This window comes from Perca fluviatilis, chromosome 3 (genome assembly GCF_010015445.1).
Source record: "Perca fluviatilis chromosome 3, GENO_Pfluv_1.0, whole genome shotgun sequence".
In the NCBI taxonomy this organism is placed as follows: domain Eukaryota; kingdom Metazoa; phylum Chordata; class Actinopteri; order Perciformes; family Percidae; genus Perca; species Perca fluviatilis.
The window spans coordinates 42,030,532-42,051,365 of NC_053114.1; the positions used below are offsets into that span (position 1 = coordinate 42,030,532).

At 41.7% G+C, this 20,834-nt stretch overlaps 2 protein-coding genes and 3 non-coding genes across 6 annotated transcripts; 4 read left to right on the forward strand and 1 right to left on the reverse strand.

The window, feature by feature from the left end:
- The first annotated feature begins 4,074 nt into the window (after nucleotides 1-4,074).
- On the forward strand, nucleotides 4,075-8,259 carry rpl12 (ribosomal protein L12). Of its 2 annotated transcripts, none has more exons than XM_039795305.1 (6): nucleotides 4,075-4,239; nucleotides 6,217-6,290; nucleotides 6,594-6,692; nucleotides 7,473-7,554; nucleotides 7,641-7,727; nucleotides 8,107-8,259. In XM_039795305.1, the coding sequence occupies exons 1-6, from the start codon at nucleotides 4,203-4,205 to the stop codon at nucleotides 8,223-8,225; spliced, it is 498 nt and encodes a 165-aa protein (XP_039651239.1). In that variant the 5' UTR covers nucleotides 4,075-4,202; the 3' UTR covers nucleotides 8,226-8,259. The 2 variants fall into 2 exon arrangements, with proteins under 2 accessions (XP_039651239.1, XP_039651240.1); XM_039795306.1 differs by having other exon boundaries at nucleotides 4,204-4,344.
- On the forward strand, nucleotides 5,859-5,984 carry LOC120556596. The gene has a single exon (XR_005638881.1). It is a non-coding gene; the product is annotated as a small nucleolar RNA SNORA65 (small nucleolar RNA).
- LOC120556597 lies at nucleotides 6,333-6,458 on the forward strand. Its single transcript, XR_005638882.1, has one exon. It is a non-coding gene; the product is annotated as a small nucleolar RNA SNORA65 (small nucleolar RNA).
- On the forward strand, nucleotides 7,817-7,942 carry LOC120556585. Its single transcript, XR_005638871.1, has one exon. It is a non-coding gene; the product is annotated as a small nucleolar RNA SNORA65 (small nucleolar RNA).
- Nucleotides 8,260-12,657: 4,398 nt separating the features above from the next.
- pole3 (polymerase (DNA directed), epsilon 3 (p17 subunit)) lies at nucleotides 12,658-19,829 on the reverse strand. Its single transcript, XM_039795307.1, has 4 exons — nucleotides 19,422-19,829; nucleotides 15,781-15,866; nucleotides 14,076-14,194; nucleotides 12,658-13,093 (listed from the first exon to the last, which is right to left on the reverse strand). Exons 1-4 carry the CDS (start codon nucleotides 19,485-19,487, stop codon nucleotides 12,912-12,914), a joined length of 453 nt encoding a protein of 150 aa, XP_039651241.1. The 5' UTR covers nucleotides 19,488-19,829; the 3' UTR covers nucleotides 12,658-12,911.
- Nucleotides 19,830-20,834: the final 1,005 nt, after the last annotated feature.

Genomic DNA, 20,834 nt, shown 5'->3' on the forward strand with positions numbered 1-20,834 from the left:
CGAAGTTAGATTACAAGTTACTTTATTAGTTACATTCAGCAACTGCCGACAACCCCACAGCCTCAACATAAAAATGACAACCGGTTTACTGTGAGGCAGCTCGGCGCTGCCAGTAGTAGGATCTGGTTTATTATGGCACGAAAGAGAGCCAGTCAACCGTGTTTAAGGGCAGCATTTCCTCCACAACATACTGCCAGACCGACTTCTTCAACTCTCCCCCACTTACTGGTTTTGCACCGATGTCCAGCTTTTGTTGTTTGGGTGGTGGGGGGACCTCCTGCTCTCTGCTTCGCACCCCCTGCTGGGACTTGTTCTGTAAATTTGACTGCAGCGCTGCAACTCCAAATGTTTCTTCACATTTGACGTAGTGTTTTCGTAGCTAGTGAGGTGTATTTTCATCTTATTGTATCTGCATATTCTATATGATTTGTATGTAAGCTTTGGGTAACACCACACTAGATAGCTCTTTGTCGCCACCAGCACAGAGTGTAAAACGAACCTTAATACTCTTCTTTAGCTGACACAAACTCTAAATAGTGACTGTATTTCCAGCTAGAAAGCACGCATCTCGCTCCTCCCTCCATTGTTGTTTACGTTTGTGTCGCTGCGTGGAACACGTGACCTGTCCTCATGCTGAAAACGTGACTTCACTCCCCGAGACGCAAGAAGAAAGCTAAAAATATATATTTTTACTAAGGAAAATGACAAAAATAGTAACTCACAGTGACTTGGATAAGTAACTTTAATCTGATTACTGATTTGGAAATAGTAACGCGTTAGATTACTCGTTACTGAAAAAAGTGGTCAGATTAGACAGCTAGACTATCTGTCCAATCTTAGTATTCTGTTGCACGACTAAAACTACTTTTGAACGTGCACACGTTCCACCAAAAAAAGTTCATTCCCGAGGCTATTTTGCAGCGGCACCGTGGCTCCGTCCGGCGCTTAGCACCGCCCAAGATGATAGTGTTTGATTTAAAGAAATGCCAATAAACCAGGGCACGTTTTTCTGTGTGGACTAGCCACAACCTCCTCCGCAGTGCTGTGGAGGAAGGTCTGGCAAAGCGAGACTACATGAGGTCCTGCATCAACTTAGTGCCAAAAGCAAACTGGAAATATGCTTACATCAATGTTTCCAACCAAGCTGCCCAACTGTAGTTTAAAAAATGTCTACAAATTACATTTTAAAATCAATTCCCTGTGGCTTAGGCCCAGTGGGGGTAAACTTGCAACACACACTGTGACTGTGACACAGTCTGTGACTCAAAAACTCAAAGACATTTTGACAGATTGTCTTTAGATGTGAGATGGTGTCAGACTTTAGTCTTTTCAAAGTCTCTTCAGAGTCTTCTAGTGTTTGGTAGGCATCAGATGTCAGATAAATGTAGAAAGTACCTGAAATGCATCCTAAGTGCAGAACTTGAGTAAATGTATTTAGTTGCATTTCACCACTGAGTAATATACACTATAATACTGACGTAATTCTTTTATATTTTAGTAACACTCAGCAGCTTCAGGCCCATTATCCTGTTGCTGCACTCAGCTCCCACACGCAGCACTTTGGTCTCCTCTCAGTTCATGAACCAGTCAGAAAATAACTTTCCATCAACAAAACCCTCAAAGTCCATTACACGCACACAATATTCCCTCAAAATAGTCTGCATGATGTTACATTTATCATTATAATTACTACAGATGTTCCGATAACGATTCCAGTATCGGAAAAGCCTCCGATACTGCCGAAAACGATACTGGTATCGGTATCGGCAAGTACTCATATGCACCGATCCGATACATAGGGATGCACGATATATCGACTAAATATCGCTTTTACAATATCCCAATGTGCAATATCAATATGGAAAATGTACCGAATAGTATGTGATATTCTATGTTTACTTTGTGTGTGTTGGGATCAGTTTAGAGCCAGCATATTTCTTTGGCCAGCATTACTACTGACCTCTTTTCTCACCTCAAAAACCACCACAAGACACTGTACGATGAGTAATAGTAGTAATCTTTCTAGCGTACGTCCTCAACGTCATCGTTCTCAGCCACTCCCTCTGTTCGCTGATTGGACCGCCAAATATTTGGCTGGAGAAAACCCAAGAATATAGCGCAAACCCAGACGGAGTACTGAAGGGAAATGAAAATTGAGCGGAAGAACGTAGGAGGGCGGAGCCAGGCTAAGTAATATCCCGAAAAAAAATCTTTATTTATTCAGGTTCTACTGTCAGTTTAAATGAGCCCTTGTGTTGTACGAAAACCTGCTGTTTTGATATTCTATAAATGTATTTTGATGGGTTTTTCCTTAACTTTTGTGCTTTTATATATGTTTAAGAATATCAAAATAAATATCGACATCGCAAAATTTATGCTCAATATCGCAATATTACATTTTGTCAATTTTTGCAACCCTACCGAAGAAAGAAAATCTACTTTTTCCATTATGACTGACTGTCAAACTGAATAATAAAAGAAAGTTCACAAAATAGTTGAACCCTCTGAGGTCTAAAGGGCATTTTTACACATATTTTTTAATTCACCTTTGAAGGGTATTTGTATATACAGTAACTGATCCCTGTGTGGTTCATATCAAAATGTTCAGAACAAACTCAGCTTTCTGTAAAGTGACGCCCAAATGTGTTCCAGAGCAATGTGTAAAGAGATAATTTGGCACTTAAGCTAAAAAGTTGATGTTGGCTTTTTGATATTTCTCAAATCACCTGTAAATACAAACCTAAACTTGATTGTTTTGGTGCTTGAAATTAATTTACAAAAGTCTTGGGTTCACAAAAGTAGCGTCCTACTTTTTGAGTAGGAGTGCTGTCAAACATCGCTTGCGTCTTTTGTCCTCAGAGGATTAAACCTGAGCCAGGCTGAACAACAAAGATATAAATCATAACACATACATACAGGGATAGTAGTCTACAGCTGTTCAAACATAGTAAATTATATGACACACTGGTATCGGATGAGTACTCGGTATCGGCCGATACGCAAGTTCAGGTATCGGAATCGGTATCGGGAAGCAAAAACTGGTATCAGACCATCTTTAATGATTACCCATATTGTAATCATTGTGTTTTATTATTCTTAATTCATCATTTTTGGTAATTGTGCAACAATTACACAAAGCAAACTCGAGATAAATTATGTTGGAACTACGTTTCTGAGAGTGATGATCGATAATGATTCATGTTGGAAACATGTAAACATATAAATTACATCAAAGAAAGATTTTTGGGCACCCGGTGAGCTCACCTGGTAGAGAGCGCGCCCATATATAGAGGTTTACTCCTCGACACAGTGGCCGTGGGTTTGACTCCAACCTGCGGCCCTTTGCTGCATGTCATTCTCCCCTTAATGTCATCAGCTGTCCTATAAATAAAGGCTTTTTTAAAATAATTTAAAAAAAGAAAGATTTTCAAAGTCAGTTGCATAACATTTTCTAAATGAAGCCTCTTTATTTACCTTGTTCTGCTTCCTATAGCTCTGTCTATATAAGTGTGTGAAAGTCCAAATACATATTAGCATATTTCAAAAAAGAGACATAAGAATTGTAAACAAAGCAACTTTATATGAACCAACAAACTCACTGTTTATTATTAATTAAAGACTATAAAACAGCTCAAAGATTATTACCTAAAAGTATCCAACGGTTGTTTAAAAGGAGAGAAAGTCAATGTGATTTAAGAAGAATTTTTATGATAAGAAAAATGCTTTTCTAATATCTTGTATTTCAGGTAAAGGGGTGAATTTGGAGCAGCTGTGAGGAACACTTAGTAACTTTTAAAATAACTTTAAAATATGTTCTATATTATAATCTCTACTATAGTTTGTGTGATACATATTCTGCACATCCACTTTTAATTTGTACAATCTTAAACCTGCCGTTATAATTTTATTTTATATCAACATGTTTAAGCCATACAGTGTTGGTGTTAAAAACTTATAATCGGCCTAAAACAACCAGAATCTTCGGATAAACCCACCCTTTTATTGGAACTACGTCACGTTAACTGAATCCCAACATCTCGCGATACTTGGCGGGGGTATAAATCCTTCCGCGGCCTTTGCTCGGTCCTTTTCTTTCTCCCTTTAGCGGTGAAGGTGCAACAGTAATCGGTCGTCCCGAGCCCGGGTTCATCCGACACCCTCACCAACCAAGCTGAACTGAGCGCTACTACTACAGCAGCAACATGCCTCCTAAATTCGACCCCACCGAGATTAAAGTTGGTATGTTTTCAGTGTCCACCGGGTAATAAAAGCTGCAGCTTGTTCACAGCCAAGATGGAGTCGTTCTGTGGCGGCTGCCGGCCTGTGAACGGCGTAGAGAAAACGGTAAAGATGGGGCACGAAACGCGACGAAGAAAGGGGGAAAATTATATCTGACTCAATCTCTGTATGCTTAAATGTGTTTAATCAGGTGGAATTTGAATGATTTGTGGCCGGTTAGACTAGACATGGGCTGTCAGTAGGGGGACAAACTCACGCGATTCCACGTGGGATGAGTGCTTGCTAGCTAGCTAACTAGCTAGCTTAGCTAAATCAGCTAGCCTCGTAAAAGTGATTTACTTTTGTCTTTCAAAGCCATTTTTTGTCTTATCTTGACATTGTTTTGATCCTATTGTTTGCTTTATATTCACGAACGTCTTAATTTTTCTTATCGATACATTTGTGAGTTCTTATATTTTTTTATTGACTTTTTTTTTATTAGTTATGATAAATGAATAAACTAGCTACGTTATTGTCCGTTCACACAAATGTTCCTTTGAATCGAGACAACCTAAAAGCAGACACCTGTCGGTCGTCATTCACACTACTTTAATCCATCAAAGTAATGTTATTTCAATGAGACTGCATCATAACGTTTTGAGTCGTGCATTTAGTTGTGACTTTTTGACCCTTTCGTGTTTTAATTACGATTCAGATAACTTTCCTGTATTCTAAATTTCTAGTACATTTGTAAATCGCAGCACTTTCTCAGTGTATGTGTACATGTTAAGCATATCCGCGTTTTTATAGTTCCTGTAGCTCTGTTTATAATTCCTTCCCAACACCCCAAATGCACGTTTTCCATCACAAACGTTAGGGAGGGTCAGCATGCACAATACCAGGGTCTGTCCTAAGTGGAATGCAGCTGTCACTACTAGTTTTGAGTAAAACTGCTTTTCCTACTATGACCTGTCAACATGCCTGCTGTGGAGAAAGGTCTATAGACTGTATTTGCTGTCTAGCAGAACTTTTCAGCTCTAAAATGCAAACCACAAACCTGTTAAGAGTTCAAACCAACGTGACAGTTTAAACGCAGTTAAATGATCAGTACCATCAAGGGCTCAGCTAAATGATCAGTACCATCAAGGGCTCAGCGTTATATCGATACGTGTGGCCAGATATCGTCCTAAATTTTGGATATAGTGTTGTCTGTTCCTGGTTTTAAAGGTTGTATTACAGTAAATTTGCAGATGTATTAGCTGTTTTAGTTGCCTTTACCCACTTAGTGATTATATCCACATTACTGGCGATTAAAACTGTAAATATTTAGTGAAAGCACCAATTGTCAACCCTACAGTATCGTGCTATTTGATTTTCTCCATATCTCCCAGCTCTACAACCAGCTGGTACTTTGGTATGTTTGTTGCATTGGTTTTCATGGGATTATTCAATTGTATTACCTATTGAAATCCCCTTTTTGTAGCAGTGATGACAGTTTATAGTTAAATTGCTTCTGCATACATTGACAGGGTTTGTGGCCACTTTCTGAGACCTTCGTTACACCTTTCCTGGGATAATCTCTGTGAAAAGATTCCTTCAGGCCTTTCTTTTATCGGCCCGTGAAGTTTGCTGTTCAGCCTCCCGCCACTATGCCTGTCAGTCAGTGACTGAGTATAATCCAGTGGAGGCTCAGAGTGACCCGGCTTTAGGAAACAGGGCTGCCCCAAACTAATGGACAACTCTGTGCCGTAAAGTCTGGAACAAATTGTCATCAAACTAATGTTTGCTGGTATAATCTCAGTGTGTCAGTTTGTAGATGTTTACAGGACAAGAGAAGAACAGTGGTGCAGGCATTATTTAAATCGCTGCACTACTTGTGAAGCTGTGTTGAATATCAAACCGTTATATAATCGGTTGTCAGTGGGTGTTTGTGACTGTGCACGTTTTGAAATTATCAAATTAAATGTTTAATCGTGTTGTCTCCTTTTTGTCCAACAGTGTACATGAGGTGCACAGGAGGAGAAGTCGGAGCCACTTCAGCCCTGGCCCCCAAAATCGGACCTCTGGGTCTGGTGAGTGAAAATGTCACTGTACCGTCTGTTAAAAACCAGCCTCCCGCCACTATGCCTGTCAGTCAGTGACTGAGTATAATCCAGTGGAGGCTCAGAGTGACCCAGCTTTAGGAAACAGGGATGCCCCGAACTAATGGACAACTCTGTGCCGTAAAGTCTGGAACACAAGCTGAGGCTCCTGTGTGCCGTTATCCTGGACAGTAGCTATGGTTTAGACATTTTAACACGTAGCTTTGGTGCGAGTACTTTAGGGCTGTTGTGTTTCCATCTGCTGATCTCAACTGATTTCTGTTTTCTCACCAGTCTCCCAAGAAAGTTGGTGACGACATTGCCAAGGCCACCGGTGACTGGAAGGGCCTGAGGATCACCGTGAAGCTGACCATCCAGAACAGGCAGGCAGTGGTACGTCATGTCCCAGGTGGCAACTAACCATTGATTTCATTATTGAGTAATCTGCAGGTTATTTTCTAGGTCGATCGTTTGGTGTATAAAATGTCAAAATGGTGTCCAGCCCAGTTTCTCAAAGTCGGGATGTCTTTAAATGTCTTTTCTGAATCCAAAGATTACAACTTGGCATCATGACTTTGCGTAAACATACATGCCACTTTCCTAAAGCCAAATGGTGTTATCTGTATGCATTTTAAGCTATCCATGTATGTACACTGTATACAGCAGATGTAAACCTACACACCACGTGGTGTCTTATCGCGAGAACGTCAAAAGGCTGGGTTTAGCAAAAGAACCTTGGGAAGGGCTTAAGGAACACAAAGACGAACACCACAGTGACCAACATCACACACTTAGGAAAACAAACAGTTGGGTTTAGGAAGGAAACATTGGAGAAGGCTTAAAAATAAACTGTTGAGAAACACCACATGACACAATCTTTTCATACTACTCACTACTGCAAAAATTCACATGTAATGTAAGTCAATGGTGGCTAAACTGCATTGATAAACGTGCTAAAAAGTGATTACTCGTATTGAAAACTCACCAAAATGGCTTACGAGTTGGTGTCATACATACGCCACTTTATGAGATCAGTCTGAAGATTCAGTTTGACACAGAAGAACCATAAATCTCTGTATTTGAGAGGCGGGAGACTATTTTCTGAACAGAACTATTAATACTTGAGCTGGAGGCGGGACGACGACCTGTTATAACGTTCCGGTTTGTTTTTAGGTAGAGGTCGTTCCCTCTGCGTCGGCTCTGATCATCAAGGCTCTGAAGGAGCCTCCTCGTGACAGGAAGAAGGTCAAGAACAGTAAGTGCCGTCTCCTTCTGAAGAAACTATTTAGAGCACAGGATTAAGGTTGTACTACTTACTTGACCCCTGTCTTTATTTTCCAGTCAAGCACAGTGGCAGTGTGACCTTCGATGAGATTGTGGGCATTGCTCGCGTCATGAGGCACCGCTCCATCGCCAGAGAGCTCTCCGGTAAGAAAACAAGCGTTTTTAAGCGCCACAGAGCCAGATCTTCCTTCAGGCCTTTCTTTTATCGGCCCGTGAAGTTTGCTGTTCAGCCTCCCGCCACTATGCCTGTCAGTCAGTGACGGAGTATAATCCAGTGGAGGCTCAGAGTGACCCGGCTTTAGGAAACAGGGCTGCCCCGAACTAATGGACAACTCTGTGCCGTAAAGTCTGGAACAAATGATCATTAATCAAACCAATAACACATATATTTTATCCCACATTTCCCCCTCCCCTGGGTTTTCTCTAAATGAACCATAAACTGCCACTTATCTCCTGTATGATGAGACATTTCTACTTTGACATTAATCAGCAGTTGACCATCTGTATTTGCCCCCCCCCTCAGGAACAATCAAAGAGATCCTGGGTACCGCTCAGTCTGTCGGATGCACCATCGATGGTCGTCCTCCCCATGATGTCATCGATGACATAAACGCCGGCAAAGTAGAGTGTCCGTCTGAGTAAATGAGCGCCACGAATAAAAAGATCTCAAACTAAACTCCTTGTGTCGAACCTTTTTGTCTGAGTTTTGTAACACTCATTTAAATGCTCAATACACGGGAATAAATGGGACAAGAGTAGAGTTAATTTACTCAGGTATTTCATCGAAGTACACTTATGAAGTATTTGTGCTGGTATATTTGCATAATGCCACTTCCTACTGCTACATTAAAGCCACTATACTTGGCTGTTATATTTTTTTAGAAATATTGCTGCAAAGATGTTTGACTTTGCTCACCATATCATTGTAATTAACGTACTTGAATGATTTGGTAATTGGAATACATTGATACCTCAGGAAAATGCAGTTGCTCAAATTTATTTAATGCAATAAAAATCTAATTTTTAACTTACTAAAGGGTCCTTGTGGCACAATTCTAGTAAAGTGTGTATGGAGCCAATGTAGTTGCATGTGAAGCAGAAAACAATTTCAATGACAAGTGGAAAGACGAGCCAAAATGGCTTTAATTTTATGTTGACTTTGAAGTGTTTTCCAATGCTAAAATTGGTTTATTTACATGGAGTCTGGGTTTATTGTAATTTTGCTGATTGTTTTAAAAGGCTCTTAACTCAAACGGGTCAACCTAAGACATCCTTTCCATAATGTTGTCACTTAGAATATTAATCTAATCCTGTCAGCGGCAAAATGAGCACTTGTGAAAGTAAATACAAACTGGAAAATTGTCCTAAACTTAAATTGTAGCTCGTGTCTCCGCTGCCGACTGCAGCGATCTCGTTTAATACCGGACCGATGTCAAGACTGTTGTTCCCATCACTTAGACACTAACAGGAAAATAAGGTTAAACAACCGGTAGCTACCCTTTAATAAGTCTGATTACTGAACTTTCAGCAAACTTTGTTTTTCTGCTTTAGTTTTGTTTACAATCTTAAGGTTGTTCCTAACCTTAAACATATTTACTGTGCAGCTGCAGTAAAAATGAAGTCTAGAAGAGTCAAGTTAGTCGGTGTATGGCAGGGGTCACCAACCTTTTCTAAACAGAGCTACTTCCTGGGTACTGAGTCATACGAAGGGCTACCAGTTTGATACACTCTTCCGAAATAACGTGCTCAGTTTGCCTTAAGTTATATGTGGTTATTAATGATACTCATCTATGTGGATACACTGATCATGTTAATGATTTCTCACAATAATTATCAACAATGACTTAACAAGGTGGGAAACAGACAATATCAATATTCAATTTTCATTTTTAGAACAGGCCTGAGGGGGCTACTCATGTGGTCCTTGGGGGCCACCTGGTGCCCGTGGGCGCCGTGTTGGTGACCCCTGGTGTATGGAGTTAAACTGGAATGAATTAGAAATTGACTTGAAACGGTGTAACACAATCAACCGATTAAATTATTTAAATATAAGGCGATTAACAAATGTGTGAATACCAGAAGGTGCGCAGAATGTATTGGACTTCTTGTGTCGTACTGTAGTATAGTGTATATTTAGTTTCTGTAACCTTAATTTTTTTATGAAAAAAGAAAATTTTATGTAAAATGGGCAGGTGTAATAAGCTTAGGCTTCAGCCTACACCTTTTCGGTCTAGTTTGTTTCTTGTCCCTATGTATGTTTGACTGTTGAGTTACAGATAATAATAAATAAAATAAACTTAAGTCATATTTGAAGGAGGGAGATCAGCCAGAGTAACAAAATAACTAATGTGGAGGGTGTGAGGAGTATTTTAGGTCAGTCAGGAATCAACAGTTTTGGCTTTTTATACAAAATATTTATTGAAAATCTCAGCCAGACATATACAACTCTAGAAAAGTAGAAATGGTTCAAAAACTCAGCAGATCAGGAACAAACAGGACGTACGTAGGTACAGATATTTCTACTGAAGTCACATCTGTACAGCTGTCTGTGAAACCAACGCTGTTCATCACATTTAGCCACTACACAATTGGTATTTGCTTCTAGTATTTTCTGAAATAGTACGTGTAAATACATAGAAAAAAAAAACAGTGATTCAAATTCAAAACTAGCGCGTGATTTCGTACCAAACGCTAGAATCAAATTTCAGATTTTGTTCTTATTCTTTGACCAAGAAGTTTTAAATCCTCCACTAAATAAATAGTTGACGTGAGAGTTAGTTGATTTACCTGACGGATGTGTAAAACAGTTTCAAGCACCACTTTAAGTCTCGTTTGGCAGAGATGCGCTCGAAATAAACCGGAAACATTGGAAACTCGGCATGAAAAAGCATTAAATCGACCGAAGAAATCTTAGTCGACTTAAGACCAAAAACAAGCGTTAAGTCGACTAATCAAAAGGGAACAGTCAAATGATTTTATTTTGTTTACAGGGCTCATATTATGCTTTTTGGCGTTTTCCCCTTTGTGTTATAGATCTTTTCTTGTGCACGTTATAGGTTTACAAAGTGAAAAAGCCGTTATAATGCTCACCTAGCTGCTAGCGTGGCACGCCCTCATACTCTGCTTCTGACTGGCTAGTAGTCCTTACCTAGGTACTGTCAGGGCACGCCCTCATACTCTGCTTCTGACTGGCTAGTAGTCCTTACCTAGGTACTGTCAGGGCATGCCCTCATACTCTGCTTCTGACTGGCTAGTAGTCCTTACCTAGGTACTGTCAGGGCCCGCCCTCATACTCTGCTTCTGACTGGCTAGTAGTCCTTACCTAGGTACTGTCAGGGCATGCCCTCATACTCTGCTTCTGACTGGCTAGTAGTCCTTACCTAGGTACTGTCAGGGCATGCCCTCATACTCTGCTTCTGACTGGCTAGTAGTCCTTACCTAGGTACTGTCAGGGCACGCCCTCATACTCTGCTTCTGACTGGCTAGTAGTCCTTACCTAGGTACTGTCAGGGCATGCCCTCATACTCTGCTTCTGACTGGCTAGTAGTCCTTACCTAGCTACTGGGCATGTGCGACTCCCAACAAAGATGTAACAGAAGTGAGATGTCTCACTCTGTAGCTAAAACAGAGAGCTCAACACACAGGGTGAAAAGAGGAGCTGCAGCAGTATGCAGTACAAAAAATAAAATATGGTGTTTTTTGCAAATTAAACCATGTAAACCTATTCTGGTACCTCTAAACACAATTATGAACCTGAAAAGGAGCATAATATGAGCACTTTAACCCTTGTGTTGTCTTCCCGTCCTTTTCTTTGACGCCTTTTTTTCAGTTTTTTTGCTTTTTTCCAACGTTTTAAATTGTTTTGTTGTTTTCTTCTAGACATTTTCAGCGCTTATTTCTACGTCCCATATTTTCTGATACAAAACAAAAATTGAAAACGGGGTCAATGTGACCCGAAGTCAACACAAGGGTTAAGACTGAAGAACTTTGGCTTCTCTTATTAAATAATAAAAAAAAAAAAGAAAAGGGTTTTGTGTTTATATACGTCTTAATTTGAAGGCGTCTCTGTAACAGAGCTACTCTGAAAACATTTCATAACCGGGCACGGGTCAAACTACGGTAAACTATGTTCTCACTCCCTCCAGTGGCGAGTTGACTGAAAAGCTTACTAAAGGGTAAAACGCACTAATTACTGTATATCGTTTATCGGTCGAGAGGCGGTTTGGATCAAAGTGTGACGCAAAATATATACAAAACTAAAATTGGAAATACAAAAAAAAAAAAGGTCCACAGATCAGGAAGTGCAGGACGTAGTTTGACTTGAGGTTTCATTGTGCTGAAGACAGCAGCTGCACCAAGAAGGTTGTATTCAGGGATGCACCGAATCCAGGATTCGGCCGAATATTGGGCTTTTTGGCGGGGGTTCGGTTTCTGCCGAACCCTACTCTGGCACTCGGCGTGCTACGCTGGTCGCCGTAGTGACGGCGCCGTTGATTACGGGAAGGTGTTTACGTAGGTGGAGCGTTCAATGCAGCAGGCTGGGAGGAAGTGGACATGGATCTGGTGAGCAGAACAAGTTGTTTGGCAGAACTTTCAGTCAGAAGAAGGCCGTTCAAGTCCAGCTACATGTTCAATCTGCTCAATGGTGATTGGTCTGGTGGTGGCGAGGACCCTAAACTATACACAACATGGCCGCTGGTCAGAGGTGTATAGTCCAGGTTGCCAGAAAGTAGAAATCCTGTCCAGCAGCTGTCCCAACCATCACTAAACCAGCTCCTCTACCAGGTAGATGAGCTCGTTAGTGAAAACACCTGTTCTAGATGTAGAGGCAGATCCAAAAACATGGCAGGATTTTTACTTTCTGGCACCTGGACTATACACCTCTGCCGCTGGTACAACATTTGGTATGAAACATGCAAAATAATACGAGTTGTGCACGAAGGAATCTCCAGACAGCAGCCAGAAGGAAGGAAGGAAGGAAGGAAGGAAGGAAGGAAGGAAGGAAGGAAGGAAGGAAGGAAGGAAGGAAGGAAGGAAGGAAGGAAGGAAGGAAGGACGGACAGTCCCTGTTTACTTCATTCATGTGTTTACTGGGTTCATGGACTGAGGATGGGAGGAGGATTCGGCCGAACCCCCAAAAAATCTGGATTTGGTGCATCCCTAATTTGATTAAATGTGACAACGCCCACCCCCCCACTTCTTCTGTGCCCTCGTCTCGCTGCTCTGTGAACCCTTGATGGACTGATTCACGGGGGCTCTGTGATGACCGAGCGTCACTTAAACGCATCAGGGCCAGCGACGATTGGGAGCGCGTCCTCGCCGTTTGCGTCAGTTCTCCACCTCCTCGTCCTCGGCGTCGTTCTCGGCTTCGGGCTCCTCCTCCATGCGCTCCTCCTCCTCCTCCTCTTCCTCCTCCCGGCTCTTCTCGTTCTCAGAGTCCGGCTTCTTCTCTTTGTCTTTGCGTTTCTGCTCCGACACCTCCTTCTTCCCTTTCTGGCCCTTCTTGTACACTGCAGAAGGACATAAACAACGGTGACGTTTATCAATCACAAGTCAGTCAAATTCAAGTCAGAGTCAAGGACAGTTAAACGTTTGGTGCGTTAAAGTGCACGTGCAGTGTGTAGAGCTGGGCGATATGGAGAAAATCTAACATCACGATATGTTTGACCAAATACCTGGGTGTGTGTGTGTGTGTGTGTGTGTGTGTGTGTGTGTGTGTGGGTGTGGGTGTGTGTGTGTGTGTGTGTGTGTGTGTGTGGGTGTGTGGGTGGGTGTGGGTGTGTGGGTGGGTGTGTGGGTGTGTGTGTGTGTGTGTGTGTGTGTGTGTGTGTGGTGTGGTGTGTGGGTTGTGTGGGGTTTTTGTTGTGGGTGTGTGTGTGTGTGTGGGGTTGTGTGTGTGTGGTGTGTGGTTGTTGGGGGGTGTGTGTGTGGGTGTGTGTGTGTGGGTTGTGTGTGTGTGTGGTGTGTGTTGTGTGTGTGTGTGTGTGGGTGTGTGTGTGGGTGTGTGGGTGTGTGGTTGGGTGTGTGTGGTGTGTGTGGGTGTGTGGTGTGTGTGTGTGTGTGTGTGTGTGTGTGTGTGTGTGTGTGTGTGTGTGTGTGTGTGGGTGTGTGTGTGTGGGTGGGTGTGGGTGTGTGTGTGGGTGGGTGTGGGTGTGGGTGTGGGGGTGTGTTGACTATCGGTGCTTTCACAAAATATGTACACAATGAGATTTCTGATCAATAATCATCAGTAATGTGGATATAATGACTAAGTGGGTAAAGGTGAATAACAGAAGAGCTACACCAGTCTGGTGAGTTCAGAAAATGACATCACTTTACTGTAACGCAGCCTTTAAAACCAGGAGAAGACACTTACTTACTACGATATCCAAAATCTAAGACGATATCTAGTCTCATATCCCGATATCGATGTAACATCCATATATTGCCCAGCTGTAAGGAGGAGTAATGTGAACTTTTCGTATCATACGTGTGTAGAACTGACGCACTGACCTTCCAGAGCTTCTCGGAGCGGCTCCAGGAATCGCTCAAACTCCATTTCCTCCATCGCAGCCAAAACGTCTCCTGCGTTCAGAGTTTTCCGTTTGGCTTTCAAGGCAAAGTTGTTTGCACTGGAACAGGACGAGGAGAAAAGAAAAGAAAAGAAACACATATTTTGACTGAGTTAGTGGTAATCACAGATAATATTCAGGTATTAAACTTGATAATTGAAGCACTCTGGAGAAATGTGTCTGTATCGACGACGTTTCATTGCTCCGGTGCGCTGGAAATTTCATCGGATGTCCCTGATTTTAGGCCCCTCCCTCTTTCTCTGTGTTGGCATTCTAACCTCTAGACCACACGTGTCAAACTCAGTTTCCCAGAGGGCCACACTGGAAAAAGAGAATCGCACCAAGGGCCAGACATGGAGAGGTTATTCACGTGCTTTTATTTAATCATCGAAAAAGTAAAATATCTTTGACTCAATTATTGCATGTCTCCTACAGTCTTCTCACTCACAGTTTGGTCCACATAAAGCCCTGAAAAAGTCAGCAAAAAAGTTCCAAAGCCGTCCTAGAATTTCGCAAATCGAGCAAAACAATGATTACATTTTCTAAGTATGCTACCACCCAGCTGACTCACAACGAGCTCTTTCTCAGCCTGAATATTAAACTTTCTGCTTCTTCTGGGGGAATGTCTGAGTCTCAGGGTCGGCAAATTTGCCAAATTCTGCTTTGAGTGTCGCGTAATTGCAAGTTGAAAAACAGTTGCCCATGTTTTTGGTTGTGGGCCAAAATGTATTGTGAACCTAAATTGATATGCGGGCCAAATCCGGCCCGTTGCAGATTTAGATCCGGCCCGTATATCAATTTGGGTTCACAATACATTTTGGCCCGCCTAGTTGTGCGGCAAACCAAAAACGTGTTTTTTAAACTGCAATTACCGCTCATTCAAAGCAGAATTTGGCAGATTTGCCGATTCACAGAAGCAGAGAGTTTTCATATTCAGGCTGTGAAACAGGTTGTTGTTAAAATTTAAAATGGTTTTTCTTGATTTGCTAAATTCTAGGATGGCTAAGGAACTCTTCTGATGACTTTTGTAGGGCTTCATGTCAACAAAAATGCAACAAAAATGTCAGAAAAAGCAACAGATTTACAAAAAAGTGAGAAATGTCTGAGAAAGCCGCAAAAAACGCTAGAAGAAAAACAAACAAAAAAAGGGAAAAAAGCTACCAAAATGTAAAAAACAAAGTGATATAAAGTAACAAAAGCACATCAATAAACACTCCATGTCTGGCCCTTGGTGTGATTCTCTTTCTCCAGTGTGGCCCCCAGTGAAAATGAGTTTGACGCCCCTGATCTAGACTATCTGTCCAATCGGAGTTTTCGGTCGCACGACTGAAACATCTTTTGAACGTACACGTTCCACCAAAACAAGCTCCTTCCCGAGGCTGTTTTGCAGAGGCACCGTGGCTCTGTACGGCGCTTAAGCACCGGCCAAGACGATTGTGATTGGTTTAAAGAAATGCCGATAAACCAGAGCACCATTTTCTCCCATCCCGGTATGCTGTGTGGACTAGCCAGACCCTCCTCCGCAGCGCTGTGGAGGAAGGTCTGGTGAACGCGAGACTAGAAATGTGTCAACACTTGAACTGAACTTTGTGTATCGATACTGTCGACTGTCTGTTAGATTTTTGTAAGTGGCTTTTTATTCTTACCAGGACGTTGCATACAACACGAACACGCTGGCAGCTTGGGATATCGCTCTCCTCGCTTCTTTCGACACGTTCACCCCATCTGGGAGCTGTTAGGAAAACAAACGGTGCGGAGGAGTTATCTCAAAGTGGTAATATATATATATATATATATACACACACATACACATACACAAGACAGGCTGAGAAAGAGTTATTCACTCAGGGACGATAACATCTTCATTCAAAAGAGTCTTTAGTCTAAAAAGTCTTTAAAGTTTAAAAAATAAATAAAAACATCAGACTTTCGCACGAAATCACAATATGGACTAGTGCAATATCCAAATCTTGTTAAAAGGCAGAGTATGTGTCAAACCGTACCGTGGTGCTGCAGCGACGCCGCGGCCCACTCGTCGTGTCCTACAGACTTATCCTCGCAAAAATCACACGATAATCATTCTAATTTAAGATTTTTCAATGAAAATGAAAATAGTGTGTTATTTTGTCACTTATTGGGAGCAGTAGGATTACTGGAACCAGTCACCTGCCTGTTCTGTGATGGGCTGATGTCGCTGGAGCCGTCAGACAGCGTTACAGCACGCACGGAGATGAGAAGGGTATGTATGGACTAGTCTAACTCTGGGGGTTACGGTGAATAAGATAAAGTCCCAATAAGTCGGAGTGTTACTTTAAAGAAGGGCTTGTGTATTGCTAAGGCCACAGGGTCAAAATTAAATGATTTATTAAAAATGTAATAACAATAACTTATTTCACCAGTAAATTCCTGTTAACGACAAAAACAACCACTAGATGGGGAAAAGGGTATTTTACAATTACCATGAATGCACCACGAGGCTGGCGAGGTGAGGCTGAGTCTGGGTTGTTTTTCAGACAACGGCAGCTACAGTCTGGTGTTACAGTTCTCTCCAGTGAAATACAGACACACTTTTACACCGTTTAGCTGTCAGCGTGTCGTGTTTACTCCAGCTGCTAGCTAACGCTAACGCTAGGCTAACGTTACCTGCTGTCGAGTTAACTAGCGTCCCGTGCGGCGAGGTTTCGGTTCTCTCTAACGTCCGTTTTCGGAGCATCAGAGAGAAGCGCAGGCATTTAAGTGGCACCGAAATCCGCGTTGCTATTCAGTACGGTAGGTAATGGTCGTTAAGGTACCGGTGCCGTATTAGCACCGGGTGATATATTGGGATTTTTTTAAAGTATAATTTTAGAAAAACTAATATTTAAAAAAAGACATGATGTGCATAAAAGTCAAAGAAGTTTACTTTAGGTAAACAATTCAGTACACAGAAAATCAAACTGCCAGTTTGGGATTGTGGTTCCCAGGTTCTTAGTGAGCTAATGTTGATATGCTAAAGTAGGCCAAAGTTCAGCCATAGCTACGTTGTTAGCTTCTAGCAAAAAGTCAGGCTCTGTTAGGCTCTGTTAGGCACTGCTAGGCTCTGCTAGGCACTGCTAGGCACTGCTAGGCTCTGCTAGGCTCTGCTAGGCTCTGCTAGGCTCTGCTAGGCTCTGTTAGGCTCTGCTAGGCTCTGCTAGGCTCTGCTAGGCACTGCTAGGCTCTGCTAGGCACTGCTAGGCTCTGCTAGGCTCTGCTAGGCACTGCTAGGCACTGCTAGGCACTGCTAGGCTCTGCTAGGCACTGCTAGGCTCTGCTAGGCACTGCTAGGCACTGCTAGGCACTGCTAGGCTCTGCTAGGCACTGCTAGGCACTGCTAGGCACTGCTAGGCTCTGCTAGGCACTGCTAGGCACTGCTAGGCGAGGACACTAGTGGTACTTCTCAGCACAGCCATCTAGCGATAGGGGGTTTAAACTCAAAATAAACGTGAACCACTGTCTTACATTAATATTTTTGCAGGTAAACTAAAAAAATAAATAAAAAACGATAGTGTTTCTTTAAATCAATATAGTATTGCTAAACAAAATATCGCGATACTCCAGTGTATCGATTTTTTCTTACACCCCTACTTGTTACTGCTGTGCATGGTTGAACGGTGCAAGAAGATGGCTCGGGTCTGTGTTGCTTGGCTGCGTTCTGATGCTTGCATGGCTTCTTATACTGAACGGAGGATACTGTTGATGTGTAACGGTGCAGATCCACTTGTCCGTGCGACGCTTCTGTCCGCGTCGGCCGCTCTATTCCTATGGGTGACGTCAAGCGACTTCAACGTACCGCAAAGCATTCAGGGGAAGGCGGCCGCATTTTAGAAAATGTTGCGCGATCAAGAGCGCTGGCCAATGCCCAGCTTTATGCAAATGAAAAAGCGTTGACACGGCCGGCGACTATCCAGTAGCAGTAGACTAAAATCTTTCAAACTAACCTTTGTTGATCTGAAATGAAGACAGATTCAGCATGGTGTCTTGTTGACTTCTGTCTGTGTAGTTTAACCTGGACCAATGTCTCGCCGTTTCCTGTTGCTCTGGTCTAAAATCATCTCGCCAAAAGACTACAGTTGAAAATTAGCCGGCTGGCTAACACTGGCACATTTACAGAGATGTTGATTAATGCGTGTTGCCCTTTATAAAATAAAGAATAAGAATAGTTGCTCCATATTGTATCACTTAAAATTGATCAAAATTAAGTACACTCTGCATGGAAGCAAGTCCAAGTTTTATGAGGTATGGGGCCCTTTTTTACGCTACTTTGATAACTTGAAGGATATAAAAGACTGGGATGACCAACCTTAGAAATTACTCTGCTGGTTCAGTACGGTCTTCTGTATCTGTGACAGGATGATGACTTTAGGTGTGGCTCTTCATTTTCTTTCTTTTTATTTACTCATTTTATTTCTATGTTTGATTTTTCTTTCTTCCCTTTTCTTTCTTTTGGATATGGTGTACTGTATACCGTTTGTCTATTTGTTTAATGGTTTTTTTTAAACTATCTTATCCCTTTTTGTAACCACAAGAGGATGTTAGGGTGTGGGTTGGGGTGGGACATGTTTTTGTTGTTTAAATGTCTGTTAAATACCAATAAATAGAACTTTAAAAAAAAAAAAAAGAATAGTTGCTCCAGAGGTGTGTGGTTGTAAGTCGCGTCTGCTAAATGACATGTAATGTAATAAAATGTAATGTAATGAGCTCCACATTTACCAACTCAACATCAGAGTCATAAATGCATCAGTGATTATTATTTAATAATATTTTATATATATATAAATCTGAAATATGCCATTCTGCATAATGAGTACTTCTACTTTTGGTACTTTTTCATGCTGATACTTTTGTACTTTCTAAAATAGTAACATTTTGAAAGCAGGACTTTTAACAGAGTATTTCTACACTGTGGTGTCACTATTATTACTTGAGTAAAGTAACGTTATCAGAGTACTTCTAACGTTACCACCACTGGTCACAGGGCACACTAAACTAGTACTTTTTGATACTTTAAGTACATTTCTTAATGATACTTTTACTTACGTAAGACTGTGACTGGAATACTCTATTGTAACGGAGTATATATACACATTACTACATACAAAACTCTCGTAGGGGAAAGAAACTATACCTGAGTAGATTAAATACAAATGTCAATGTACAAGAAAGAAAAGAATCACCTGAGCCAAAAAAACCAACAGCAGTAACGGAGTATTTGTACAGGGTGGTATTACTTCAGTATCCGAGTACTCTCTAGTGTCTGTACACTCACCGCCTCCTTGATGATGCGGGTGATCACCGCGTTGGGCAGGTTCAGATCTTCGGGTCTCTCCGCCATTTCTCTCCCCGGTTACCGAGTCCTTCCAGCCGCTAACCGTCAGTTCCCTCTCGTGTGGTGCTAACGGATTAGCACTGTTGTGTTAGCCTAGAGCTACCTAAAGTAGCTAGCTAAACGTTGGAAGCTACTTCAGTTTCACAGTAACATTTAGTTGTTAAAGTACCGCGTTTTTGAAGACGACGCTTCTATCGACCAGATCGATTAGTTTGACTGATTATCGAGGAGTTCAAACTGTGTCTGAAGTTGCTCGCGTGTCCACCAGAACCGATTTGTTTTGGGACCCTTTTCCCGCGAACCGTCCAAGCACGAGCCTTCCTCCGTCAACTTTCAACTCCGGCGTCTGACGTGGGAGGGACGTGTGTTGACTGTTACGTCATTACGTAAACGTAGAAAAGAACCATCGTACCTTCTATTTTACATTCATAAATTTGAATTTGCCAAAGAAAAACCTCACTTTAATGATTTGAAGAAATACATGTTTCTATATACTAATATAGTTACTTCAATAAAAAACACAAAAAGCCAATAAAACTGTAAGATTGTGTTCCCTATTTAATGTTTTCACTTGATTTATTTTCTATGTATTCTTTGCTGATCCTTGGTATATTTTACATTACTTTATTTGGTTTCATTTTTCTTTTTCCGGTCTTTATGTTAATTTTTTATTTCTGTATATTTTTATATCTACTTAAAAATAAGTAATGCATTACTTTTCCACATAATTGTGATGCATACTGATTTTAAATAAAGCCGGAGCCCAAAGTGACACCTTCAAAATTTTTTTTTTTTTATCCAACCAACAGTTCAAACCTCAAAATGATTACTAATACATTAGTCTCGCATTGCCAGCTCTACCGCCACAGCGCTGTGGAGTAAGGTCTGGCTACACCACAGATGCATTCTGGGATAGGAGAAAAAAAAAACACTCTGGGTTGTGTGCATTTCTTTAAACCAGTCACTGTTGTCCCTGGGGGGCGCTAAACTCAACAGTGACTCTGCAGAATAGTCTCGGGAAGGAACTTGTTTTGGTGGAACATCTGCACACCGCAAAAGAAAACGTCACATACAACATTACATGAAGTTAACTGTTGACACGATACAGGAACGTGAGCTATTTAAATTAGCTGATCCATGGTTAAACCTCCTTGGCTCTTACCAGTGTAGGCTATTTCTGTGTGTAGCCTACTTCATCCACAGCAATCCCACCAATCGGTCCCAAAACGTCCCAGTTAGAGAGGAAATGCCGTAAACATATTCTTTGTCAATCTTTACAATCATTCCCCAAAAGAACCAAGCAGGGCTGCCCTTTTGTCACGATCCAAATTTTCTTCAAAACTTGCCATTTTC

Coding starts and splice junctions, on each gene's coding strand:
- pole3 (XM_039795307.1), bottom strand. CDS start 19,487: ATGGCGGAGAGACCCGAAGATCTGAACCTGCCCAACGCGGTGATCACC. Junction 15,867..19,421: donor CCCGCATCATCAAGGAGGCG/GTGAGTGTACAG, acceptor TTTTCCTAACAG/CTCCCAGATGGGGTGAACGT. Junction 13,094..14,075: donor GCTCCGAGAAGCTCTGGAAG/GTCAGTGCGTCA, acceptor GTCCTTCTGCAG/TGTACAAGAAGGGCCAGAAA.
- rpl12 (XM_039795305.1), top strand. CDS start 4,203: ATGCCTCCTAAATTCGACCCCACCGAGATTAAAGTTG. Junction 4,240..6,216: donor CCCCACCGAGATTAAAGTTG/GTATGTTTTCAG, acceptor TTTGTCCAACAG/TGTACATGAGGTGCACAGGA. Junction 7,555..7,640: donor CAGGAAGAAGGTCAAGAACA/GTAAGTGCCGTC, acceptor TTTATTTTCCAG/TCAAGCACAGTGGCAGTGTG.